General features: G+C 43.8%; 1 protein-coding gene and 1 long non-coding RNA gene across 2 annotated transcripts; both read right to left on the bottom strand.

Moving 5' to 3' along the window:
- Positions 1-1,163: 1,163 nt before the first annotated feature.
- Positions 1,164-8,219, bottom strand: LOC118095879 (uncharacterized). Its single transcript, XR_004693835.3, has 4 exons — positions 8,155-8,219; positions 4,281-4,468; positions 3,413-3,485; positions 1,164-1,348 (listed from the first exon to the last, which is right to left on the bottom strand). It is a non-coding gene; the product is annotated as an uncharacterized LOC118095879 (long non-coding RNA).
- Positions 8,220-16,648: 8,429 nt separating this feature from the next.
- On the bottom strand, positions 16,649-22,011 carry LOC118095042 (goannatyrotoxin-Vere1-like). The gene is made up of 4 exons (XM_035135913.3): positions 21,916-22,011; positions 20,153-20,340; positions 18,719-18,817; positions 16,649-17,113 (listed from the first exon to the last, which is right to left on the bottom strand). The coding sequence occupies exons 2-4, from the start codon at positions 20,338-20,340 to the stop codon at positions 17,089-17,091; spliced, it is 312 nt and encodes a 103-aa protein (XP_034991804.1). The 5' UTR covers positions 21,916-22,011; the 3' UTR covers positions 16,649-17,088.

The following is a 22,011-nucleotide window of genomic DNA, read 5'->3' as shown; positions in this document are numbered from 1 at the left end:
CCTTGCATACCCTTTCGCAGGATACTTTGTTCCATTCCCCCCACCTTACATACCCCTTCGCAGGATACACCATTCCAATCCTCTGTATTGCATGCCCTTCCACAGGATACTCCGTTCCATTCCTCCCGCCTTGCATACCCTTTTGCAGGATACTCTGTTCCATTCCTCCCACCTTACCGCAGAATACTCTGTTCCATTCCTCTGCCCAATTTTCTGCTTCAATCAGCTTCCTGTGGTGACTTATAGTGGCTGGTGCAGTCTACACTGGGCTATTTTTGAGGTTCACTTCTTAGGGTTCCCCCCCCACTTGGCATGTGATTCTACTGATACTTCACTCTTGTGTGGAAGGTCCCATTTTAGCCACATAGGGGTCACATCCACACCCTAATGCCACTTTGACATTCATGGCATCTGGGAGTCCTGGGAACTGTAGATTGTTAAGGAGAGCCCGCAGACTGTCTTGGCAGAGTGGTGCATGCTCTGGTTATCTCCCGCTTGGACTACTGCAATGCATACTATGTGGGGCTACCTTTGAAGGTGACCTGGAAACTACAATTAATCCAGAATGCAGCAGCTTGACCGGTGACTGGGAGTGGCCACCGAGACCACATCACACCTGTCCTGAAAGACCTACATTAGCTCCCAGTATGTTTCCGAGCACAATTCAAAGTGTTGGTGCTGACCTTTAATGCCCTAAACGGCCTCAATCCAGTATACCTGAAGGAGCGTTTCCACCCCCATTGTTAAGCCCAGACATTGAGGTCCAGCTCCGAGGGCCTTCTGGCGGTTCCTTCACTGCGAGAAGTGAGGTTACATGGAACTAGGCAGAGGGCCTTCTGAAGGCATCTGAAGGCAGCCCTGTTTAGGGAAAGCGTACTTCAGGTTAAGTACTTCAGGTTAAGTACGCTTCAGGTTAAGTACGGACTTCCAGAACCAATTACACTCATACTTAACCTGAAGTGAACTTTCCCATTGAAAGTAATGGAAAGTGGATTAATCCGTTCCAGATGGGTCCGTGGAGTAATTAAACTGAAAGTACTCAAACCAAAGCATACTTAAACCGAGGTATGACTGTACCACCAAAGCACTTCAACAGCAGATACTGCAAGATGTGTCCGCACTTGATTTCAGTGGTTGCACATTGAAAGGCGACCAGATTGCAACAAGAATCTTGCTTTATTATAATGATTAAATTCAACAGTTAGTTGAAGAGGAGAGGAAGGGAATGCCCAGTAGGGAATGTCTTGCTCGGAAGCAGGCAGCCATCATATGAAGAAGTCAGGTGAAGAGGATCATGGAGCAAATCAGGGTTCTGTCTGGAAGGCTTGCAGCCATCCTCCTTGTGGACCTGTCCATGAAAGAAGCAATGGAAGAATCCAATAGAAGCTGCGAGTGGGAGATTCCCCATCTCTCCTTATATCAGGGACTGGGCAGAGGAGGAATGGTGGAGACATCCTCCCCATCCTGACCCTTCCAGGGAGGAGGAAGAGGAAGACAGTATAGATTTTGAACTGGGATTTGAAGGCGGTCACAGCTCAGAGGCAGATGAGGGGGAAAGCTGGGAAATCATGGGAGAGCCACAACAACACCCAGCTTACACATGGTCCTTAGAAAGCAGCCCAGACCCTACATCTCCCAGAACCTGGCGAACCTTGAAAGTAGGAGAGCAAAGAGCTCAAAGACGGCACATTTCAGCACCCCTAGATGTCAGGCATCAGGGAATTGGCTTCTTCCCCCATGGCCATAAATAAGCAGATCAAATGAAAGGGAATTCTTACCAGTTAGTTTTTTTAAAATAAACACAGCGAAGGCCAAAAGGATGCATCTACCCAGAATGGCAGTGTTCCCAATTAAGGCTTACACCCCCTCCGTCCCTATTAATCTAAGTCTTGTAATCTGAGTTTGTACCCTCTGTGCTTTCTGTTCTGACATTTTCTGAGCTCTTCTTGACCCTGGGCTGAGCAAAGGAATGCTGTCCAGAAACTGTGAATCTGTTAACCCTCTCTCTCCCAGTGTTTCTTCTCCTAGCTGTTCCCCATCCTGTATTTCCCAGCTTCTGCCTTCTAAACTATGTCCCTCTGCAAACCACTGTTCCAAATCTATACTGTCCTCCTGCTCCTGGGAAGATTCAGGATCCGGATCAGGGGGACGCTCCCACCATTCCTCCTCAGTGCAGCCCTCCTCAGCATGGTCCCTGACAGTAGAGGAGATGATGAGAATGACGAATGAGGAAGTGGGAGAGACCGGGTGTGGAGAATTCACTTGGGACCACGCCATTATCCAAGAGGCTGGGTACTATAGCCTCTCTCTGTAAAGATTGAAATAAAAAAAGGAGAGCAAGAAACTTTCCTGGGCAACCAACCAGGAGCCGCTGACACCTTAGGCTACACCTGTGAATCCTATTGTGTTATAGCTCCTGTCCACCCAGAAAGGTCATTTGGGCCTTCATCTGTCACAGGCCCAGTCAACTTGATGCAAACCATATCCCTACATGCAAACCACAATGCTTGTCCCAACAATCAGGGCCTGATGTTGACAGCCATTTGGGTAGGGTTGCCATACATCCACGAAATCCCGGAAATATCCTCTTTGCGGGGGCCTACATGCCCATTTCTACAATTTAATGCAATTGTCTGAGTTTCGGTTTTGTTGTTGTTGTTTGATATTATGTTGTGCGCCTGCAATCAGGTTCATGTTTGGGCTCCGGCGCAATTGGCCTGGGCTCTGGCACCAGCACAGGCAGCGGCTGATGGCTCAACAACTTTTTCTGTCTGGATTCTTACCTCTTGAAATACGGCAACCCTACACTGGGGACAAAAGTACTCCAGCAAAAGGATATGCTCAAACACATCGAAGGCAAAAACCAAGGACTCTATCTTCCAGCATGCCATATTCCTTCACAACCGAATCAATGTGGGGAGAATCATAGAATTGGAAGAGACCACAAGGGTCCAACCCCCTGCCAAGCAGGAAACACCATCAAAGCATTCCTGACATATGGCTGTCAAGCCTCTGCTTAAAGACCTCCAAAGAAGGAGACTCCACCACACTCCTTGGCAGCAAATTCCAAAGTTGAGAAATCCAACTTTGCTTGCATTCTAATGAGAAACCATCTAATTGGCAGTTCTCAAACCAATAAGCAGGCTGAAACACAACTATCCTTTGACATTCAGGTTGTTGTTTTTTTTAATCTTATCTTATTTTATTTTATTTTTGCAATGCAGTTCTCCAACCAAAACAATGAGGTCAAAAATGTGTGCATTAGCAAAACATGTGCAGATATATTAGCCTAACAACCCAGAAAAGTGCACTATATTCGGGGGGAACTGCTTGCAGAAATGTGTGTATGGGTGGAAAGTGGATTGGGAAATGCGTCTGAGAAATCTGCACCAGTTCCAAAAATAAAACTTACTTGTCAGTATGAACAGTCCAATCTGGCGCTTGGATCTCCGCAGACTGCCTGACTGCTAGATCGCTTACCATATCTGGGTGAAGATGAAAAGCTGGTTTGTCAAACGGTCTTTACCATCACCAACAACAATTCATTCCTATACAGTACCACAATCTCTCTCTCTCTCTCTCTCTCTCTCTCTCTCTCTCTCTCTCTCTCTCTCTCTCTCTCTCTGCATTCTGCCTTTTAATGAGAACTAGCGAGTCTTGTGGAGCGTTTCTCACAGGGCCGTCATAACCATAGGCACCAGGGGTGTGGGGCACCCAGACACTGGGCTATCAGGGGCGCCAGGCCGAGAGTCCGGGCCCTGAGAGTTGGAGTCCGGGGAAGAGCCCACCCGTCAGTTGGAGCGCCGCAGTGGGCTCTTCTGCTGCGAGCAGCTTTGCGCTGCAAGTTTGGGGGCGAGCAAGCTAGCGAGGCACTGAGGTGGCCAGCCAGCTCTGCCCTCCTGCATGCCTGGGATTGGCGTAGGGCCATGGAGAGGCCTGCCCAGTACACGCTGCTTTGGCGTAGGGCCATGGAGAGGCCTGCCCAGTACACGCTGCTTACACCATGAGGCGCCCGGCTTCACTCAGTCGCCGACGCTTCGGGCTGGTTTGTTGCGCCGGGCTCCTTATGTTTCCGGTTTTCTTTTGTAGAGCAGAGATAAGCATGGTGTCAGCTCCCTAAAAAAAGGTTGACAACTCTGGGCAACCGCGGGTGGGGGTGGGGTGCCAGGAGGATCTTTGCACCCCAGCGACGCATATGCTTAAGACGGCCCTGGTTTCTCAAAATGCTCTAGAAGGTAAAAAGGGGGTCTGCATGAAGAATTAAATGCATTTCGCTTAACCTGGGACGGTTGATTGAGTTGTGGTATTGCTGGTACTCGTTGTAATATTGAACCAGTTGGTCGAGTGGAGCATCTTTGCCGGGGAATTCGGGAGCAATGCGTGCCGTGTCCCCAATGTGGCTGAGAAACACAGCCAGACAGCAAGCGAAGGTGAAGAAGGAGAGGCGGAATCTCCGTGGAGCGATCATCTGTATTGGGAAGGGGAGGGAAAAGTCTGAATGCTACCAAGGCATCTTGGGAGGCAATGGATGTCAACATCACTAAGCCTTATTACAGTATATGTAGCTAACTAGCTAGAGCACTACTGTTCATAAGAAGAATTTGATGTTGTTGTTATTATTATTATTATTCTACATCCGAGGATCACAGGGCAGTTTACATTATAAAGACACAAAAATACATAAATAGTAACTAACAAAAAACAGTACACACACAAAAACAGTTTAAAAGGCCATAGATTGTTTTATTAACCACACATTGCTATGTCCATGGAATTGTGTAAGTTCAATATGAGCTAGTGTATGGGGAACTCATACCCTCCAACATTTCTCCGATGAAAATAGGGACATCCTATTCAATCATCATCATCATTTTATTATTTATAGCCTGCCCTGGGTTGCCCAACATATATGAAAACATAATAAAACATTAAGCATTTTTTTTTAAAAAAAAAAAACCTTTCAGATTTGCCTTCAGAAGTCTTCTAAAGGTAGTCTAGTTACTTATCTCCTTGGCTCAGGGGTCACATAACTCCATACCCTCCAATGAAATTAGGAACGTCCTAAGGAAAAGCAGGACATTCCGGGATCAAGTCATAAAAGTGGGACGGCTTCTGTAAATCCAGGACTGTCCCTGGGAAATAGGGAGACTTGGAGGATCTGGAAACTGTGTGAAGCTAGGCAGGCCGATGCACATGAGTGCTGACCTCAATGCTGGACATGTTCTACAGCATTAATCCTCCTCCTTGGTGCCTGTTTTAAGACTCATAAACATTACGGCAACCTTATCCTTTTGCATCTGATACAGTGAACCTAGGGACCCAGGTGGCGCTGTGGTTAAACCACTGAGCCTAGGGCTTGCTGATCAGAAGGTCGGCGGTTCGAATCCCTGTGACGGGGTGAGCTCCCGTTGCTTGGTCCCAGCTCCTGCCAACCTAGCAGTTCGAAAGCACATCAAAATGCAAGTAGATAAATAGGAACCGCTACAGCGGGAAGGTAAACGGCGTTTCCATGTGCTGCTCTGGTTTGCCAGAAGCGGCTTTGTCATGCTGGCCACATGACCTGGAAGCTATACGCCGGCTCCCTCGGCCAATAATGCGAGATGAGCGCGCAACCCCAGAGTCTGTCACGACTGGACCTAATGGTCAGGGGTCCCTTTACCTTTACCTTTACAGTGAACCTAAGGGCTCACTCTGACTTTTGTGCTATGTTTCTAGGCACAGATGCAGCCTTTAAAGCTCTGTGTCTGAACACTTTCTTTCTTTCTTTCTTTCTTTCTTTCTTTCTTTCTTTCTTTCTCTCTCTCTCTCTCTCTCTCTCTCTCTCTGTCCAGAAAAACTCATGTTTGATTAGAGCAAATGACAACTGGGTTTTCCGAAGAATGGCATTTGCTCAGCTCAAGCGGTAAAACATAGGTTTTCCCGGGCAGGGGGAAACGCCGCCTGGACACGGAGCTTTAAAGTGTGGACCCATGCTCTGAAAGCGCCGCCCAAAAGGATGAGCTCTGAGCCATCTTGGACCAGATCAAAGCCCATCCTTCTTTTCACCTCTCAGGCCAGCCAAAAGTTTCATGGAAGCACACAGACTTGTATGTGAAGCCTTTCTTCCACCCTCAGCAGGCTGCACTTGATAGTTCAGAATGAAGATAGATATATATATATATATATATATATATATATATATATATATATTCGTTTTCATTAATCATAACAATGATTCAACAATACATATAATCCAAAACATTTGACTTCCTTCCTTCCACCGAATGGTAAATTATATCAATCCTATTTCGTATTCTCTATTTACATCATATTTACATCATTGTAGAAGTTATGCTATTACCACTAACGTTTTCATACCCTTGTAATTGCCCTTAGCGTATTCTATAAATTTACTCCATTCTAATCGGAACTTCACATCTTCTAGGTCCTGAACCTAGTTAGTTAGTTTGGCTAATTCCATAAATTCTAAAACCTTCGTTTGCCACTCTGTAATAGATGGGATTTCATTTGTTTTCCATTTCTGGGCGATAAGAATCCTAGCAGCCACAGTGGCATACATGAAAAATCTTAAATCCATTTTTGGAATTTCTTTGTCCACTAATCCCAGCGAAAAGGCCTCTGGCTTTTTTTGGAAACGTGCATTTCAAAAAAAAATTAATTCATTATAAACCAAATCCCAAAATTGTTTAATCCTCTCACACTCCCACCACATGTGGAAAAACAGAATGGTCAAAAATATTTTATCACCTCCCAAGACCATTGCTGGTGCCAAACACTCCCCGTTTCTCCTTGGACCCATTTCCCCAGCAGTAGCTAGCGAAGAAAGGAGAGAGAAAATCTCCTCCCGCCCCACAAGCCAGGAAAGTCTCAGAATGCACAGCTGGTGACAGAGCCTTGAAAGGAAATTTCCTCCAAGCAAGACACTTTTATCTGAGATAAAGATGGCAGAAACAGAAAATTTACTGGGACAGTGTGACTTTGGTAACTGCAAGCAATGAACCAGGGGCGGAGCAAAGCAGATCTTCTGAAACAAAAATGGTACACTAGCACCTCCCAAGGCATGATGGAGAGCAGCAACACCTGGCATAATATATTACAAAGACAGGAAGAAACACTACGGACAGAAAAATTGCCACACATAGGAAGGAGAGAGTTTGAATGCTTCATCTGTAGATGTAGAAATCATTCAGTACGTCAATACGAATGGAAGTCGTTAAAACTGCCGTTGCGATATAAGGGATTGGTATTTGGACTAGAGCATAATTGAAATGGGTAAGATTTTGGAACGCAGAGACAAAGAAAATAATCAAACCATTAATTCTAGCACACGGGGGCATCTTAATTTGCATAATTTGGCATCTCAATGATTGGTATTATTAATTGTGTTATAATTTGGTATTGTTATAATGAGGCTATTATTGGATTGCTGTAACTGAAAACGAATAAAAATTATTTTTTTTTAAAAAAAAATTATTAGTTTCTTTCTTTAAAAACATTAACACACAACGTGTTTACTCAAAAAACATTCTGCATATATAAATCATATACAATAGGAAAAGAAAAAAGAAAAAAAGGAGCAAAAATATAAATTAATCATTTACATCTTCTCTATGCTGACTTCCAATTCTTCTCTCTGTAATTTACATATATTAACCTTACTATATCGCATATTTCTTATTCTATTAACATATAATCTACCCTTTAACTTCAATTTAGGTTCAATTTTGTTCTGCCGTTTGGATTTAGGATATCTTATCATTCAATATATACTCATCAAAGATCCTCCATTCTTTTTTATTTTTTGTTTTGCTTGTCCTCTAATTCTTCCAGTGAATTTTGCTAGCTGTGAATTTTTTTTTTAATGAATAAAAATTATGATCGAAAAAGAAAATACTTTTATCACCTCCCAAGACCTTTCCATCAGTAGGGCCAAACACTCCCCGCTTCTGCCTGGACCCGTTTCCCCAGCAGAAGCTGGCAAAGAAAGGAGAGAGAAAATCCTATAGTTGTTCCCTCTTGTACCTACAAGCCAGGGAAGTATCAGGGTGCACAGCAGGATTTCAAGAGCCTTGAAAGGAAATTTCCTCCAAGCAAGACACCTGACTAGAGAAATTGGTCCCAGGTGCTTCATCCCAACCACACCAAATTTTTTACCCTGAGCCTTTTGGAAGCTGGAAACAGGAATGTGCTGTCCTGGGTGGGTCCTTCTGTGTTGCCTCTCGGTCTCAATCTGTGGCAGCTCTTGGGGGATTTTTATACCCTTTCCCCCCTCCCCCCTCTCACCCCCACCCAGCATAAAGGGGACACTTAATAGCCCTTTGCAACCAGCGGGTTCCGTCCCTCCCCTGGCAGTTCACCCACCTGAAAACATTTTTCTGGCAAGAACTAGATCGTGGGTTCCCGCCCCCCTAAATGCGAGTGATTAATTATCTATTTGTTTTTGGTCCACCTGAAGATAAAATGGAAAGAATCACCTTTAAAAGGGGGGAAAGGAAAAAAAAACAGAAGCACAAAGCATCTAGTGTTATAGCTCATGGTGTGTACGTTATTTTCAATGATATGCCGATTTTTATTTACACCTTCCTGATATTTGCATTTTTGCAAGCACTGTTGGGTTGAGGAGCTGCATCGCAAAATTCAGAGGAGTGAAAACTTCAAAAGGTGGCTGTGTTTCAGTTCTCATTCATTTTTGGAAATGGCAAATTTGATAGATGGGATGCAAATGGAATTGAATTTCCTCCCCAACCCTAAGTAGGAGATATATGTTGCCTGCAGTAATCCGTCAAGTGGTAATCATTCAGAGAGTGCTACTATTTTTAAGTCTCAGAGGCCTGATCCTTCACCCTCGACAAACCTCTCTTTCTTGGTGCAAAGTGAAATGCTCAGTTCCCACTACTTGCCTCCAGCTTCCCTCCACTTCATTCCTGGAAAGCTGGTTTCACAACAGGGCCTGAAAATTTCTGGTTTGGACACTCATTCTGTTCTTCAGGTCCATAGAGTAGTAACGAAAAAACAAGCAACTTCTGTTTAGACCAGGCATCCCCAAAACTTTGGCCCTCCAGATGTTTTGGACTACAATTCCCATCATCCCTTACCACAGGTCCTGTTAGCTAGGGATCATGGGAGTTGAAGGCCAAAACATCTGGAGGGCCGCAGTTTGGGGATGCCTGGTTTAGACTGAAAGAGGGAAAGGTAAGCTTTCTTTCTTTTTTATAATATTTTTTATTGAACATTTTTTCAACAAACATACAACAAACATACAAAATACAAAATACAAAAACATATCAAAAACATCAAAATACAAAATACAAAAATATAACAGAAAAATATATCATTTCCCATCCATTATAATACTCATTGTCTTCAGGCTTCCCCAATTCCCTACTATCTGTTTTCCATTTTTTTGAACTTCTATAGCAGTTTCTAAATCATCTTCTTTCCCATCATGCAATCCCTTTAAAACTTCTAAGTTAATTCATCTTCATATCATTTACCCTAATTTCAAACTTTAAATCTTCTATTGTTTCCCTAATGCCTTAACCTCTTTACTTTCCTGGATTTTCAAACTCTAATTATCGAATACATTCCCTATATACATTTTAAATTTCTTCCAGTCCTTTGAAACTTTGTCATTTGTCTGGTCCCGGAGTCTTCCTGTCAATTCTGCCAATTCCATATAGTCCATCATTTTCATTTGCCATTCCTGCTTCGAAGGCAATTCTTCTTTTTTCCAATATTTTGCTAATAAAATCCTAGCGGCTGTGGTGGCATACATAAACAGATTAACATCATCCTTGGGGATTTCTTCCCCAATTATTCCAAGCAAAAAGGCTTCCGGTTTTTTCGAAAATGTGTTCTTAAACATCTTTTTCAATTCATTGTAAATCATTTCCCAGAAGCCTTTTATCTTAGGGCATGTCCACCACATATGGTAGAATGAGCCAACATCCTGTTTACATTTCCAACATTTATTGTCGCTTTTGTGGTACATTTTAGCTAGCTTGACCGGCGTCAGATACCATCTATACATCATTTTCATCAAATTTTCCTTCAACACCGTACAAGCCGTAAATTTCATACCTTTCTTCCACAATTTTTCCCACTCCGACATCATCACATTATGACCCAGATCCTTGGCCCATTCAATCATAACTGATTTTGTTTGCTCATCTTTCAAATGCCATTCTAACAACAAATTATACATTCTGGACAAATTCTTGTGATCTGTCTCTAATAACTCCGTCTCTAATTTCGATTTTTCTGATTGGAATCCTAATTTTTTATCTAATTTAAATGGAAAGGTAAGCTTTCATCATACTGTGTCTTCATGGTCCTGCTAGAACTATTATCAAAAAAGTACTGATAATAGTCTCAGTGCTAACGAGAGGCAAATAATGAAATAAAACCAAAGAGATCTGTGAACTTCATAGGCCACACTGACGGCAAGGATACCATCCAAAACCTCTTCTCCCATTGAGTCCAATGAGATTTACCCCCTGATAAGCATATACAGGGTTACAGCTTTTTACATGTGATGCCAAATGGGTCACTTGGGGATCTGTGTTGGTTTAATCGAACGATTAATGGCTGCAAGGCAATCTTTCTAGTTTTAGAATGCAGCAGTTTGTTTAACTCTTTTCTCTCCTGCTGCAATCCAGTTGGCCCTGGGAGAGAAAGGTATCCTGGTGTCAATAAAAACACTGCTTTGCTATATATTAAAGGGGGGTGGGAAATGGGTGTGCTTTCAATATGAATATGTCTGACCTTCTTCCATTCTATTTATTTGTTTATACTTTTCAAGTTTATACATTTCACCAGTTTTACATTCATTTTGACATTTCAAAACATGACTTCCATCCCCTTCTTTCTGCGGTTCCCTAAATTTATTTTTAATATCTTCTCCCTATCTAAATTAACTTAATTTGCTCATTTATTCATCTTCTTTAAATATATACTCTTATAAAACTGCAGATTGTTACAATAATCCTGCCAATGATTTTTATCTGTTAATAATTCATCTGTAAATATTCAATAAACCATTTCCATCCATATATATATCCCCTTTGCGTTTTGGGACTCCCACAGCACTAAGGCCAGGGATCCACAACGCTCACAGCACTAAGACCAGGGATCCACAGCGCTAAGATTCAGAGAACTGTATAAATCACAGAAGGCTGAGCATATGGAAGTGCATAGTGCTTCACTTAAAAACTTCCATGTGAACGTATCTATGAGCTACTATGAGTACCTCTACTTATGAATTTAACGCGTTCCGAACGCACATTCGTAATTCGAAAAAAATTGTAAGTCAGAATCCCATAGGAATGCATTGGGAGACAAAATTCGTAAGTCGAAGCAACCCTATCTAAAAATTCATAAGTAGAAAAATCCTATCTAAACCGCATCCAAGATGGCGGACAGAGCTCCATTCGTAAGTAGAAACATTCATAAGTAGAGTTATTTGTAAGTAGAGGTTCCACTGTACTTGTATAATTATGTATGTGTTGCTAGTTTTCTGGGTTTTACTCCCTGTGAAAGAGGCTCTCTCTCTCTCTCTCTCTCTCTCTCTCTCTGTGTGTGTGTGTGTGTGTGTGTGTGTGTGTGTGTGTGGAGTAGGAATGGGTGGAGAAATCCAATTCAGTTCACGTATATAAGCAAGCCTACGCAAATAATTTTCACTTTCCGAAACAATGCACAAATCAAAACACAACCATCCAAATCTTGTAATGTTGTTCTCCAGCCAAGTAATGTGTGCAAAATGGCATATATTGGGTTAAATTTAATGTAAGGATACATATACTGGTAAAAATAACAGATAAAAATGTATTGCATGAGGGGAAATCGCTTTGCAAAAAAAGTACACGTTAGGAGAAATTAGCACTAACATTCCGGTGAATTTTCACAAGGAACTTTAAAAAAAAGTTAACAGATGTGGAAATGCACAGAACTGAACTTAAGATTGTAAAAATGGAAAACAGATAGGCCAAAACTGACCAGTTCTCCCATTCCCACATCAAGCGCAGCAGATCCCTGCATGGAAACCTCTTTCCACACATGCAATAATTTCACTTAGGTCGAGGTGTGCTAAGTGTCTGTCTATTAAACTCCTTGAAGACTAACACATTGGGTGAAAATTGGAGAAAGCAATGTTGAATTTGGCAACACGTGCCAAGAAAAAGCAACAGACGGACGGGGGGGGGGCTGTCTGCAGTCCCTCCGCCCCTTGATCCTTTAGAGAAAGACCTTTGACGCAACTTTCAGCTAAGTTTCCCTTCCGTCTTCAGAAAGGCATTTTCAAAACAGATCTTTAACAAGCGGTCCAAGCGGGTGAACTTCTTCGGGTTCAACGAAAGAAAGGGAGAAAAACAGATGTCGCTATCTATGACCTGAAAGCTGATTAATGCCAGAGGCAGATTTTTAAAAAAACTGCTGGCTGGCTGCTGTGTTTTTCAGAAGGAGAGCAGCCGCTGCGACTTTGCCCCAGTAGACTTTGGGTGCAATCTGAGCATCGTCTAAATTTAATCATGCCTCCATCGCACCTCCTTAATTCCAGTCTGAGACTGCAACAGGCCACAGATTTGGGCTTACGTCGTGCCAAGAAACATCTGCTTCCGTTTGCTGCAACCTGGCCCTCTTGGTGAGTTTTAGGGTTGTTTCTTCTAAGAATAAGATGTTACGCTGCAGCTGAATTGAACTTTCTTGCTGCTGCCTGCATCCAGCAGGTGGCACCCCAGTATTCACGAAGTCCCAGAATCCCAGCTGTGCATCCAGAATATAAGGGCATTTTATTTCATTTTATTTGTCCTTGCAGTAGCTGTCCGATTTCCAGCAGGTGTCAACTGCCTGCTTCTTTCTTCTCCCCTAGCTTCAACAGTATGGCAAGTATGAATTTAGACTCCAAAGTTACGCAAGTGTCAAGTGTTCAGAATTTTGGCCCTCCACCCTTGGCAAGGACATCTCTTTTCAAACCTCTAGGGTGGACAGATGCAAAAGGACTCTGCACCTTTCATTAATAGCTGTGAATTTTGCTGTTGTTATTTATTTATTTATTTATTTATTTATTTATTTATTTATCTATTTTTTATTTATTTATTGGTTTTTCAGATTACAATTTTACACACACGTATCCAACATAACAACATAAAGACAAGATTCCAAAGAATCTCCTGGACTTCCCTTTGTGGGTCCTATTGTTAATCATTTCCTCCTGCTTCTTTTCTAATAATCCAGATCTTTTATATCTCTGTTATATCCAAAATTCACCATTAAACTACAAGTGATATTCCAATCCTGCTAATGATTTTTAACTGTTTACAATGGTCTTTAAGATAAATTTTAAAATTTCGCAATTCCTTATTAAAATTTTGCTCTTCCTGATTTCCGATTCTCCTGGTCATTTTAGTCATTTCAGCATAATCCATCGACTTAATCTTCCATTCTTCTCTGGTCGGGGCTTTATCTTCTTTCCATCTCTGGGCCAATAATATCCGTGCAGCCATAGTTGCATATATAAATAGTATTTTCTGCTCTTTTGGGATTTTGGCACCTAGAATTCCTGAAAGAAAGGCTTTGAGGTTTTTTTTTTTAAGAAAAATTGTTTTAATCATTTTTTTCAATTCATTATATATCATTTCCCAAAGTTATTTTACTACCTTACACTTCTACCACATATGATAAAAGGTGCCTATTAAAGATGCCAGAGCCCTGTCCTTGTACGCAAGCTACACCTGCTGAAATTCCCTCTAGTCTGTGGATTTCTAAACACTTAGAAATGGTGGAGCCTTACAGAGTGGTGGCAAAGTTGCCTGAAATGTCAGTATATCTATTTCAGTGGGAGAAATGAAGATGGGTAAGAGAATCCTTCATGGAGATGACATATTGCTTCTGGGACAATGGAGTATATTTCTGGAAAAACAGCCAGCAAAGGGGACTACAATGAAGCAGGAAATAAGGCATTTGTATGCGTCCTGACTTTTGCCCAACACTCACAGAGAGAGGGTGTTACTTGGAAGTAAGAAATAAATGCTTATTCAGGCAAGGCAAGTAATGCTTCAGGTTCAGCAGCAGGCAGAGAGTTCAGAAGCAGCAAAGATGTCCCAACAAGTTGCTCCGCTCCTCCTGCCAAGCTTTGAAAGACAAGGTGTGGAACACTCACTCACGAGTCTCTCTTGCCTTGTGGGAATATAAAAATTGCAAGCGCCTGCTCCACTGCGGGAGGTGGGCCTGCTCCCATCTAAGAAGACAGCACCTGGAACTAGCTACAAAAGACAACACCTGGAACTAGCTACAAAAGACAACAACTGCCGCCTCCTGAATCTCTGCTTTGCAGGAAGGTTTGGGAGGAGGAAAAACCTGGAGCCCTTGCTCCCTCTTTGAAAGCAGCTGAAATAGAGGTGGAAAGGGGAGGTTTCCCTCTTCTCCAACTCAACAGAAAAGGAAAGGTGACTGAGAATCTGATGATTGGGGGATGAACACCTTTGTAGAACCAAATCGAACAGGGGAACCAAGGTCAAAAGAGGCAATGGGGCATACAAAATTGATGGATGGAGGAGGAACAAACCCCAGGCCTAGCACACGAACGCAGATTCAATAATGATATCCTCCAGAATGGAAGCTGAGAGTGAGGTGGAGCAGAGCATGTTTCTAGAAGTAAAATCCAGGACACAAAAGTTGTTGAGCATTTTTTTTAGGGAACTCTTGAGCTTTTTTTTAGGCAATCAGCCTCAAAGTCCCAGACACTATTTTCAGCGGTCTAATCCCAGTCGTATGGCAACCCTAGCATTACCTCAAAGGATAAAAAAATCTACTGTACTACAAATTCCTTCTATAAGAGAGAGGCTGCAGAAAACCAAACTGCAAGGCTTTGGTTTTCCTTCTTCTTCTTCTCCTCCACTTTAATTTAAACCTCGGGGCCACTCTGCACCCTCCCAGTTGCATCTCTGGTTCCAGGACACAAGCAATTGTACAAGGGTGTTTTTCTTTTCTTTTTTCTTTTAAGAAAGGAAGCTTGCCTGGGAGGTTGAGACCTACTGCCCCAAACATATGGGTGTGTGTGTGTGCTTTTTATAAAAAACTGAGAGGAGCTACATTAGCCAGGATCACACCCAGGAAGGTTCCTGTATCACTAAGAGATTAGTAGAGAGGGAAATTCTGCTCAGAGTTGCTTTTCTCCTCATCACATGTTGATAGGAAACTTCATAGCTGCTGAAATATTTCCTCATTGGGAACTAATGTTCTACTGTCACAGAATGGTGCCTTATGAACTTTTTGACATGTTTTCTATACTGTACGGTGTTTCACCGCTGTAAGCCGTCTTGAACTTTTTTATTTAAAAAATAGGAAGAGGCCCTTTTAAAAGATAAATCAAGTAAATAAATCCATTAAGGTACAGCGACTTTCAGTAAGGGGAATTCAGCGGGGGGGGGGGACTCTCATATTTTTAAAGCATATCGTTTTCTTCTTTTGTGTATTATATTAATGGTGTCCCTTTTAATCACTATTTTATAACGTGCTAACTCTAGATATTTAACTTGCTTATATTTTGATGACGTTGCTGTTCTTCCATGATTTGCCTGTTGGTGCATGTGTTTTTATATCTTACATGATATTCTAAGCCACCTTTTGGAAAAGGTTTGGTTATAACCATTTGACATAAATTAGATTGTGGGGGTTTTTTGTGGTAGAGATGTGTAGGCCACCTTGGGAGCCAATCTTGACTTAGGGCAGGCATCCCCAAACTGTGGCCCTCCAGATGTTTTGGCCTACAACTCCCATGATCCCTAACTAACAGGACCAGTGTCGGGGAAGATGGGAATTGTAGTCCAAAACATCTGGAGGGCCGAAGTTTGGGGATGCCTGACTTAGGGCTTCTGCATACCTCCATTTGCCAGGCTGCTTTCCCCTGAGGAAACTTGATCATTAGTGCTGAAGTGGAACAAACACTAATCGAGACCATTTCCAACCCACCCCCTCTGTGTAGCTGCGGGTGCTGGCAAACCACGTTATGCCACTGGGAAAGGTGACAGATTCAAATATTTAAAGGGGTGTGGGGAAGAAGAGAGGGGACCATTGTTCAAGCCATACATGAAGGACAGAACCCGGCCTACCCAGTCACCAGAATGAGATATCAGAATAGATGGTTGGTTCTACTTCAGACAGTAAGCAGGGGAATCATGGTTTTTTGTTGTTGTTTTTTAATGCTCTCCTCCATCAGAAGCTTCTCTGGACATAGAAAACGGGCACAGAAACCAAAGGGTAGAACTGGAGGCTTTCTCTGCAGTAGAGAAAGGGTTCTCCTTGGAGGACATTTTGGCATGACAAGGACTTGAAAAATGGTACCCCACATCTTCAACTGGAGGTGGTACGGTCCACATTTCTACCTCAAAATTCTACCACTTCTACTTCCTGCATTTGTTGAGCATTGGCTAGTCTTACACTTACGTATGTTTCCAAGTGAATTTTGGAGCAACATTGATGTGGATGACTCCAGGCTTTCAATTATCTGTCCAAGAACTGTGGGCAGTATTGTGTGGCTCCCAGGATTCTGTTTCCCAGTTGGAATTCTCTAGTATATTTGGAGTATTGCTGTAGCAGTTTCCTGTACCCCGGCACCAAAAGACTGTCCCACTTCAGTGGGTTGGGAACAAAGGGAGGAATGCAACAAGCTTCTCCATCAAACTTGCTTTTTATTCTTGAGACAAACCGAAATAATTAAAAATACATACATTTACACACACATACTCCTATTCACACCCCCACACATGATGTTCAGGACAACCCAGAGTAGACCTAATGAGGCCTTGTACTGGTGGGTCTTACAAGCACTCTTCTGGCACCCCCTGTTGGCTTGTAGGAAGAAAGAGGCCTGGCTCATTGCACTCTTGTTGTCTTTCGGAGGGGGGATGCAGTGAGAGTTTCTTTCCCAAGCCTCTTCAGTATTGGATGGAGAAAGCTGAGCTGGGGAATGGACGGGGCTCTCTTTAAATCATCACAGCTTAATTGGTTTTGAGAAATGCAAAATGAACACAACGATTTGCCTGTTTAAAAAGAAGAAGCAGATGGACCGCCGGCTGAGGAGCATCGAGATCGTTACCACATGTTGGAGTCTTCGAACCTGCAAAAAAGAAAGAAATAGTTGTGAATGCAGAGAATTGGAGGAAGAAGGTCAAGTACAATTCACTGCACCTCCCTGTCCCAAAAGCCAAGACCATCTACCTGCAGAACCCAAAGCAAACAAAAAACTGGTTTATTAGCAAGTATATATTTTACATATACCTTTTATTTTATTTTATTTTATTTTATTTTATTTTATTGCATTGCATTGCATTGCATTGCATTGCATTGCATTGCATTGCATTATCAGCTGGATAGCTCTGTTGGATAGAGCGTGGTACTGATAATGCCAAGGTTGTAGGTTCGATCCCTTTAAGGTACAGCTGCATATCCCTGCATTGCAGGAGGTTGGACTAGATGATCCTCAGGGTGCCTTCCAGCTCTATGCTTCCATGATTTGCTTAAGCATATGGGCTAGGATAAGCTCTAGATCAGGGGTCAGCAAACTTTTTTAGTAGGGGGCCGGTCCACTGTCCCTCAGACCTAGCAGGACTATATTTTGAAAAAAATTATGAACAAATTCCTATGCCCCACAAATAACCCAGGGATGCATTTTTTTTAAAAGGACACATTCTACTCATGTAAAAACATGCTGATTCCCGGACCGTCCGCGGGCCAGATTTAGAAGGCGATTGGGCCGCATCCGGCCCCCGGGAATTAATTTGGGGACCCCCTGCTCTAGATCTCAACAAATGTCATGCTAGATACCACGATACCATGCTTAGACTGAATTATGAAAGGCCCTGAATCTATATTACATGATTCCTGGGATTCCTCTATGTGTCTGCAGTTTAGCTTCGAAAAGGGTTAGATACGTGCAGAAAGCTGCTTTTCCCCATTGCTGGGCAATCTTGAAGTTCTAGGTCTAGAACTCATTGCTCCTGGAGCAGACAAGGTGGTTTCCAATCTCTTGAGAATCACTTTTCTTTCTATTTATGAGGCACTTGGGATGCCCCCCTCCATAGCTGCCAAGTCCGGGTCGTAAAGATCCGGGATCGGCAGCGCGCGCATGACCGGAAGTTGCGTGACGCAACTTCCGGTGGCGCTTCGCCCTTCTATGGGCATCAGAAAATGGCGGCGGCGGCGGCGGAAGTCGCTTCCGCGCATGACCGAAAACACGTAAAAGCGACTTCCGGCGCCGGCGCCGCCATTTTCTGATGCCCATAGAAGGGCAAAGCGCCACCGAAAGTCGCGTCACGCAACTTCCGGTCATGCGCGGAAGTGACTTCCGGTGCCGCCATTTTCTGGTGCCCATAGAAGGGCAAGCGGCACCAGAAAAATGGCCGGGTAATTCTCCTCCATTCATAGCTGCCAAGTGTCCCGATTTAAGGGACAATACCGGGATTTTCCGCTAAACGGGAGACCGCCGGGAAACGGTAAGAAAAAAGGGGTTTTCCCGGCGGATACGGGATACTTGGCAGCTATGCCCCCCTCCCCATTCCCAGTAGATGGCACAGAAAACACAATGCGTCTCCAAGCCTAGAGCTTGCTCTTCCCTTTAGCAAGGTTGTGGTGGTTAGAAAGAATTGGCTCCGGGTCAGAAACAGGCAGGTCCTTGGGTAGGTTTGCTGCAAAAATGATTGCACCCTGCACTGCTAGGACTTACCTTGGCCGGTCATCGCGGCTAGCTTCACTGTTGCTGCTGCTGCTGTCTCCAAAAATAAGCTCCGACATCAAGGTCTCTGGGCTGGACCTCTTGCCAAACCTTCAGTTGGGAGAAGAATAACTGAGTTAATGCCATCCTGTTTGTTCCCTTGGAGACATAAAATGGGGTTTTTACTCCTCCCCAACCTACCTCTGGTTTCCACAGCCACAAGGCAGCCCCCACCTCCTGTTATTTAATGACAGCAGGCATGCATGGCAAGGAATTGAACACTAGCACTAGCACTAGCACTAGCGCGCACACACACACACACACACACACACACACACACCTGATGCTGGGAAATAATTTAAAAATTCAGTTCAAACCCGGAAATTGTGGGAGAGAGCTGGGGAGTCCTTGTGGCAGGCGAGGACTCTTTCCCCAGAGCCTGAAGAGGACATCATTGTGGGTAGAGAAGAGACCGGTAGAGCTTTGTTTAGGCTGCCCAGCCTCCTCAACCTGTAGCTGATGAGCGGGGTATCGCAGCAGCAGCAGCAGCAGCTTTCCCATGTGTCTTCCAGCCTCCTGCCAACCCCAGAGCTTCGGGTTTAGCTGGGTATATTTTTGGATGCAGTATTTTTTTGGTCTGGATTTAAAATCTGGACATTTTAGGTTTGCTTGCTCTGGCGCACGTAAGGTCTTTCGTTCTGTAGTTGTGTGATTTGTGCTTATATTGTATTGTGGTGGCCATTGGCGATAAACAATGGAAAATCTATTGACTCAATTTGAGGGAGAGTGGCTGAGAGAGCGTTTAAAAGGTGTTTAGAGAGTGCTCCCCACTTTACGCAATTTCACTAATGCCCGGAACATATCCCCTGCGTAAGTGGAGGGGCGCCTGTAAGGTAAATAAAAGGTAAAAGACCCCTGGATGGTTAAGTCCTGTCAAAGGCGACTATGGGGTTGCAGTGCTCATCTTGCTTTCAGGCTGAGGGAGCCAGCATTTGTCCACTGACTGCTTTCCAGGTCGTGTGGCCAGCATGACGGAACACCGCGATGGAAACCAGAGCGCAAGGAAATGTTGTTTACCTTCCCACCATCTACTTGTGTTCTTTCAAACTGCTAGGTTGGCAGGAGCTGCAACAGAGCAACGGGAGCTCACTCCGTCGCAGGGATTTGAACTGCCGGCCTACCGATCGGCAAGCCCAAGAGGCTCAGTGGTTTAGATCACAGCGCCAACCGCGTCCCTTAAACGCTTGTACTGCCTCGGCCACTAACTTTGCTTTGACTCAGGCAATCACCCACATAGGGGGTCACCTCCACTGCTGCCTTTGCCTGGGAAATGTTAAGCAAATGTGCTCAGGATGGAAGAAAGCTACATCTTTCTCTCCCATCCTTTGGAGCCCTGCACATAATGCTCATTCCCCACCAACATTCAGCAGCAGGAGTAACACACACCTTGGCCTTGTCACCAGGTTAAGGTAGTGTCGGAGAGCTGACAAGTATCTGGCCATTTCTTCAGGGGAGGCATCTTCTCCAGGGTGCTCTGGCTGTTGAGGGTAGGCGTCTACCAAGGTTCCCAGGCAGAACAAGATGCACAGAGTCACAGCGATCATGAGAGGCCAGGACTTCAGGGAGGCCACCATCTAGCAGAAAAGAGACAAGAGTGTACAAAGTCCGAAAACCAGCCTAAGCTAACCGAGTGTTTGCACCACAAAAGCACCTGGTGCTTCTAGTCCCTCGTGGAAGCACCAGTTTTACGTTAGCTGTCTTACACGTCACCAGCTTGTCAAGATCTGGCGTACTAAGCATCCGGCTTACCTAAACTGCCTGGAAAGCAGATGTTCTGTGTGGGCATAAACACCTCGTGCTGCAGAGGCATGCTCCAGAACATCATGTTTACAGACATGCCCCCCCTCTCTCTCCATTCATAACATGAGGCTTGGCATAGATAGCAATTAAGGTTTCTGTGTCTTGAAGCACCTGCTGCTAATTCTCAGGAAGCAGACTGAAAGCAAGCGGAACAGGAGGATATGAAAGGTAGAATCTGAAGGGTTCACTTGGATAATGAAGAGAAAGTGTTGGGTTCATATGGGAGTGCGAATGAAAGGTCTGTCGATTTCAGTTCTCCTTGAGTTTCTCATTTCTCAGTTTCTCTTAATCTTAAATACATTTTCCCATGTTTCTGATGCATTTTTTTAAAAAAAAAACTTCGTAAAAATTCTTCAGATTTTACTGCAAATGACGCCTTAAAAACATATTTGGGCAAGCAGTTTTGATAAATGTACACGTTTGCAAGCAATTTCTCCTAATGTAATGCATTTGCATATTTTATTTCTGCAAGTATGTTCATTTTCCTGCACATTTTTACCTAACGCATCCATTTTTGCAAACACTCTTTGGTTCTAGAACTGCATCGCAAAATTCAGAAGAGCATGGATTTTGTTTGAAGGGTGGCTGTGTTTTTAGTCACGCCTTGTTCCGGAAAGTGTGGATTTGATCGATTCAGCTTGACGTACAAACTGAATTGACCTTCTCCCCAGTCCTGCATGGGAGAGTTCAAATCACACTTGGCCGTAAGCTTATTGGAGATTTTTCAATCCAGACAATAGCTCCTTGTACAATGTAGTTGAGACAAGTATACTTTTCCATGGCTAACCCTCTCCATACTGGACTTTTAAGCATCCTTAAAACAAGGATGAGGAACTCCAGATATTGATTAACTGCAGCTCCCACCATCCCTGACAATAAGCCATGCAGGTAGAGGCTGATGGTAATGGTACTCCACTGATAACCACCCTCCCTCTTTTGGCCTCCTCCCCCTTGCAGTTTCTCCCCCCCCCCAAGACCCTCTCCCCTAAACCAGGATCAGTTCCAATATCCAAGCCCTCCAGTGGTTGAAAATAGCTGGAAAGAGGGGCTTCAGGGAGTTAAGGAGAAGATGGTCAAAGGAGAAGATCTGCGCTCCTCAGCTGCTCTTTTCTTTTGCTTTTAAAATCAGATCTCCTCCCATTCACATCTAAATGTGGAACTGGCTGCCCCAAAACGCACAGAGCATCTTGTGCTTGGCAACCGCAAACAGCCAAACAGATTTTAGAAATGAAGTCGTGCTTCAGCTGGCCTCTTATTCCCTATTCCCCACAACTTTCTTTTCCTCCTGAAAAGAAGCGCGACGCATTGAAGCACAACTGCGTTCCTGCCCCTCTGTCCCAGGTACTCACTATCAAAAGGAAACAGGTGCAAAAGCTGGATGCTGAGGGGTGCAAATTTCAAGTCGCCCGTGCCTCTGCTAGCAGCTCTCTCTCGGCCAAGGGTTT

Source organism: Zootoca vivipara, chromosome 12 (assembly GCF_965207765.1).
Source record: "Zootoca vivipara chromosome 12, rZooViv2.hap1.1, whole genome shotgun sequence".
NCBI classification, from domain to species: domain Eukaryota; kingdom Metazoa; phylum Chordata; class Lepidosauria; order Squamata; family Lacertidae; genus Zootoca; species Zootoca vivipara.
The sequence above is the reverse complement of the archived record's forward strand: the minus strand, read 5'-3'. Positions and strand labels throughout refer to the sequence as shown.

What these genes read in the sequence shown, in the direction of transcription:
- LOC118095042 (XM_035135913.3), bottom strand. Translation starts at nt 20,340, where the DNA reads ATGGTGGCCTCCCTGAAGTCCTGGCCTCTCATGATCGCTGTGACTCTG. An exon ending in AACCTGGTGACAAGGCCAAG is followed by an intron (nt 18,818 to 20,152) that starts GTGTGTGTTACT and finishes TCCCAACTGAAG; the next exon opens with GTTTGGCAAGAGGTCCAGCC. An exon ending in AGCCGCGATGACCGGCCAAG is followed by an intron (nt 17,114 to 18,718) that starts GTAAGTCCTAGC and finishes TCTTTTTTGCAG; the next exon opens with GTTCGAAGACTCCAACATGT.